The 4,342-nt window shown below is 38.0% G+C and overlaps 1 protein-coding gene across 1 annotated transcript in view; it reads right to left on the minus strand.

Annotated features, from left to right (window-relative positions):
* Positions 1 to 3,601, minus strand: part of LOC108575485 (UDP-glucuronosyltransferase 2C1) — a 22,068-nt gene extending 18,467 nt beyond the window's left edge. The window contains exons 1-2 of the mRNA XM_017938303.1: positions 2,979 to 3,601; positions 2,003 to 2,433 (exon numbers count right to left, since the gene is read on the minus strand). Of these exons, the coding sequence (XP_017793792.1) occupies positions 2,003 to 2,433; positions 2,979 to 3,601 (1,054 nt within the window). The remainder of the gene's footprint in view (positions 1 to 2,002; positions 2,434 to 2,978) is intronic.
* Between the last annotated feature and the right edge of the window lie 741 nt (positions 3,602 to 4,342).

Genomic DNA, 4,342 nt, shown 5'->3' on the forward strand with positions numbered 1-4,342 from the left:
TTATCCCCAAATGCTCGAAACTCCTTTTTTTTCACTCTACCTCGTTTATGCGAGATGCCTAAAATGTTGAAATGCAAAATACCGCCAATTTTAAATTGCCCTTGCGATACTTTTCGCCGAAGGCCAAAAGAATTATGTTTAATCAGCGTTCAATCACATTCAACGTATTCCCAAAAATGAATAAAAGACAATTTTTGTTTCTAGGAAGAACTGAATCATTTCTGACATGGTATAGCGATAGTAATTGTTACCGGATGCATTATCACGCGATGCCGGAAGAATTATACGAAATTCACGTAGACCGTAGAATGTAGACGTGGAAGATTATCGAATTATTTCATGGCCGTGGTACCGGTTAATTGTCTCGTTTCATCGACAATGTTGAGAACGCGAATTACAAGCTCCAGGTATTTTCTCGCGCGCGAGATTAAAGTGGTTCATTATTAAGAAATGCACCGAGGAATAAGAATGGCGCGGCGAAGAGGTTGGAAAGCGAGGAATGAAAGAGAAAACAGGGTAGAAAAGAATCCGCCTCTTTACCCCATCGATTCTTAGACTCACTTCGACTGGAAAATGCGCCAATTTTAAATTACCCTTGGCAATATTGTTCGGGGAGCATTTTCGAAGGCTAAAGAACTTTTTGCTACAGCAATGCTAGAGCATCAAGGCGTTCTCCCTAAAGAGTCAATTAGGATGTATACACTGCTGTTTATAAGTATTAGGACACCTGTTATGTTCGTACGGAAAGTATCACGCGATTTAAATTACAATTTCTTCGCCAAAACTATCGGTAAAAATATACAGGGTGTTCAGATTACTAGTTTCCAGCGTTTTTCTCGTAAGCAGTAGATTTGTGAGGAAGGTAGAAGAGGAGAAAGTTTCATTACTTTTTATACACGATAAAATAGCTTCAATAGATTTTTTAAAATCGCAATAATTTCCACGTAATGTCTATATTACGAATTTTGTTAAATTAGTAGCTATAATTGTTTTTATATTATATGAAAACAGTTGTCGAGACAAGTTCAACGACCTCCAATAAACTCATTTTCAAACTCAATTTCGTCACAATGTTTAGTGTAGCATAATCAACGACACACTGCTATAGAATCTTATCTTTATGACAGCATCTTAAATGAAAATAGATTTTTAGATGTTTTATCGTGCGTACTCGAAATTCCATCCTGAATCGTTCTTTTTCAAGATCTTAATTATTTTGTAACGACTGTTCAGGTTACTTAGTAGAAAAGAATATTATCGACAATTTCATTGACATTTCAAATTGATACTTATGTAGACAATTTGTACAAAAAATTGTTCTTCCATCTTAATCACCCTTCGAAACCATTTAAATTACGTATAAAAAATTTACCCATATCGCCATAACTAAAGAAACTAATTAAGTGGCGTGTTTTACGAGTCCCAAACCTGTATTTTAAAATATCCTGAAAAATTGAAGGTAAGGAGGGTAGATTAGGCAGCAGGTTGATCGTGTTAGAGAAGAAATTAGTGGAATTATAGAAATCTCGTTAATTTGCAGATCAAGCAAACAACGAGTAAGTAAAAGCATCGAATGACACAATTTTTACTGATTGTAGGCGATTTTCACACCTTCCCTGTAAATATTTTTTCATTTATCAGATCAGGATGTCCTCTTGCTAGAGTGAAAACAAATTCTCATGACTAATTCATTTTGAATAAATCAGCTCGACAGCGCTAGTCAGTAAACCAATCAACGCTAAAATTTCCTCTCCAAAATTATCAATAGAACTCTTTCTTTCCCTCTCCAACTAAATATCAGCAAAACATTTCTCCAATCTATCAACACCTCTCTCCTAAACGTCCATACCAATAAAAACAAAGCGAAACATCGACTGTTTCGACCCGAAGAACCACGACAGCCAAAACGTGCAAGTATTTCCCAAGCTTTTTTATAATCGACACCGGATAATATTCGTCCGATGGTTAAACTTGGTACAAGTAAAACGGAATATATACGTACACAATATGGAGAGCTGTGGCGCCCATTCGATGCACTTAACGTTCTTGGCCAGCCTGGGCATTTTCTCTTCGGAGCACTTCCACAGTATTTGCTGTGGTACTTGCTCGAATGCTTTGTAAAAAGCTGCAAACACCTGGTTCGACATGGTGGACGAGTTTATTTGCGATCCTAGGCTAAAGTAAATAACACCGTCGTTGCCCTGCGCGTCGAGAAAATCCTGAAGATGTTTCGGTAACGGCTGTGGGCCTGACGGCGGTATATGAATACCTCCGAGCTCCTTGAATCCTGGCGCGACCGCTCGCGGCGTGCTGATAACCGGATGCCCGTTCGTCAAGATCAACGATATCTTCGATCGCAGCGTGTCGAAATCGGGCAGATCGTTGCCGAAGTGTTTTTTCGCGATTTCGTAGCTCGGATTGTCCGATAAGTATCTGTAACGTAAGTAATTGGATCGTGTTGTGACACTTACGAGGATAAGATTGGTTTTCGTAGTTCTGAAAACTGTGTTGAGTGTTTTAGAGACAGAGAGTGAAATAAAAATTGGTGAATATTTCTTGGGAGAATTTGTGGGGTTGTTTGATGGTTTAAACTGTTTTGTTTAATATTCTGATACAGCTGGTTAATTTAAATACGAATGTTGTGTAGTTTGCTTAGATTTGGTTGTCTTTAGAAACGATTCAAAGCGATTTTTACACCGAAGTTTTAGTAAACCAATATCTTTATTTCGTGTTCCAGTAGTGTCATATCGCCCACTTTTCGTATATTTGGAATTGACAGTTGGAATTAATTTTGTAATATGCTTCGTTTAAAACTCACATGATGCATTTAAACATTATGAACTTCATCGACGGCGTTATATTTTATGACTTTCTTTTTTAGCAAATGCGATAGGATATTGGCAAAGTATTTCACCTAAGATAATAGGATATTGGCAAAGTATTTTACTTTATGATAGAACACTGGCAAACTACTTTACCTGTACGCCAATTTAGTAACGAAAAAATCCACACTGTTACCAAATCTCTCAAAAAAGTTCATTCGATCCGTGTAACTACTGAACCAGTTCGGTATATAACTAGGAATTTCAGGATTCCTCAAGACGTCGTTCGCCCATGGTACAGTGACGCTAGTGATCGTTCCGATCACAATCGGAATCTCCAAAACATGAGCGATACTAAGAAAACAATCCGACACGAAAATTTCAACGATGTACACGTCGAACTTCTCTCGAGATTGTACAATCTTTCTCAACCCCGGATGACTTAACACAGGATCACATATTACCGAGCCACGATTTTCCAACACCGATTTCAATTTCAACCACTTGTACACTTTATCAGACTGTGACATTGTCATGGTGCCGATCAAGCTCGGCAAACTCGAGCTGACATCTACATCTGTCAAATTGGCCAAAGGTGTTTTTTGAGGAAAATGCGAGACAGAGACCACTTGATGACCTTTCTCTGCCAATCTCTTCAACAACGGCTCGTACACGTTGTAATGACTCCTCGCTTGATGCGGGAATACCACTAAAATTCTAGCACCGTCGACACCGAAGATGACGCATGCGATCAACGTTAGGGCAAATAAGAAATTCATGGTGGTCGGAAAGTGATCGAAAGAGCGAACGTTCGATTCGCCGCACGAGGAGAAAGAATTTCGTTTCAAGTGTACTCGATGAAGAAAGACCGAATACTGTAACGATGTTTGTGGAGAGATTGGAAGATACAAGTGGAGAATCGGCGAGTAGTGGTGTGTAAGTAATAAAACAACGACTGTGTGGTAGTAGAGGATAGGAATAGGTGTATAACGCAGCCGGTCAAGGTTATTCTGTAATCTGTAAGCGTCATTCTGATTTCACAGTCGGTGAGATAAGAATTTCTATACGTGTAAACAGTTTTACGCACAATATCGAGGTATTCTCAGATTTAGGGATCTGACGATAAATTTGGCGCGTGGGACGAAACGGTTTGGCTATTTCTCTGACAATACGATCCATGGGCGATTTGAAAAGATTCTATAGCGATGTTGTGAGATAGCAATTGATCGTTTGTTCGCGAGGATGTTATTCAATTTTCTTTTTAAATTCTCTATTAGAAATGATAACGTGTCGTTACTTTTGAAAAAATTATTTCTGAGTATAAGCGATATCTTGTTGAAAGTTAGTGGCAACGGTAAAATAAGTATTAAAATAGCCTCTACAAAATTAAAATAAACAATATTAGAATGTAAGCAGTAGATTTGTGAGGAAGGTAGAAGAGGAGAAAGTTTCATTACTTTTTATACACGATAAAATAGCTTCAATAGATTTTTTAAAATCGCAATAATTTCCACGTAATG

Source organism: Habropoda laboriosa, unplaced genomic scaffold (genome assembly GCF_001263275.1).
Source record: "Habropoda laboriosa isolate 0110345459 unplaced genomic scaffold, ASM126327v1 scaffold269, whole genome shotgun sequence".
NCBI lineage: Eukaryota > Metazoa > Arthropoda > Insecta > Hymenoptera > Apidae > Habropoda > Habropoda laboriosa.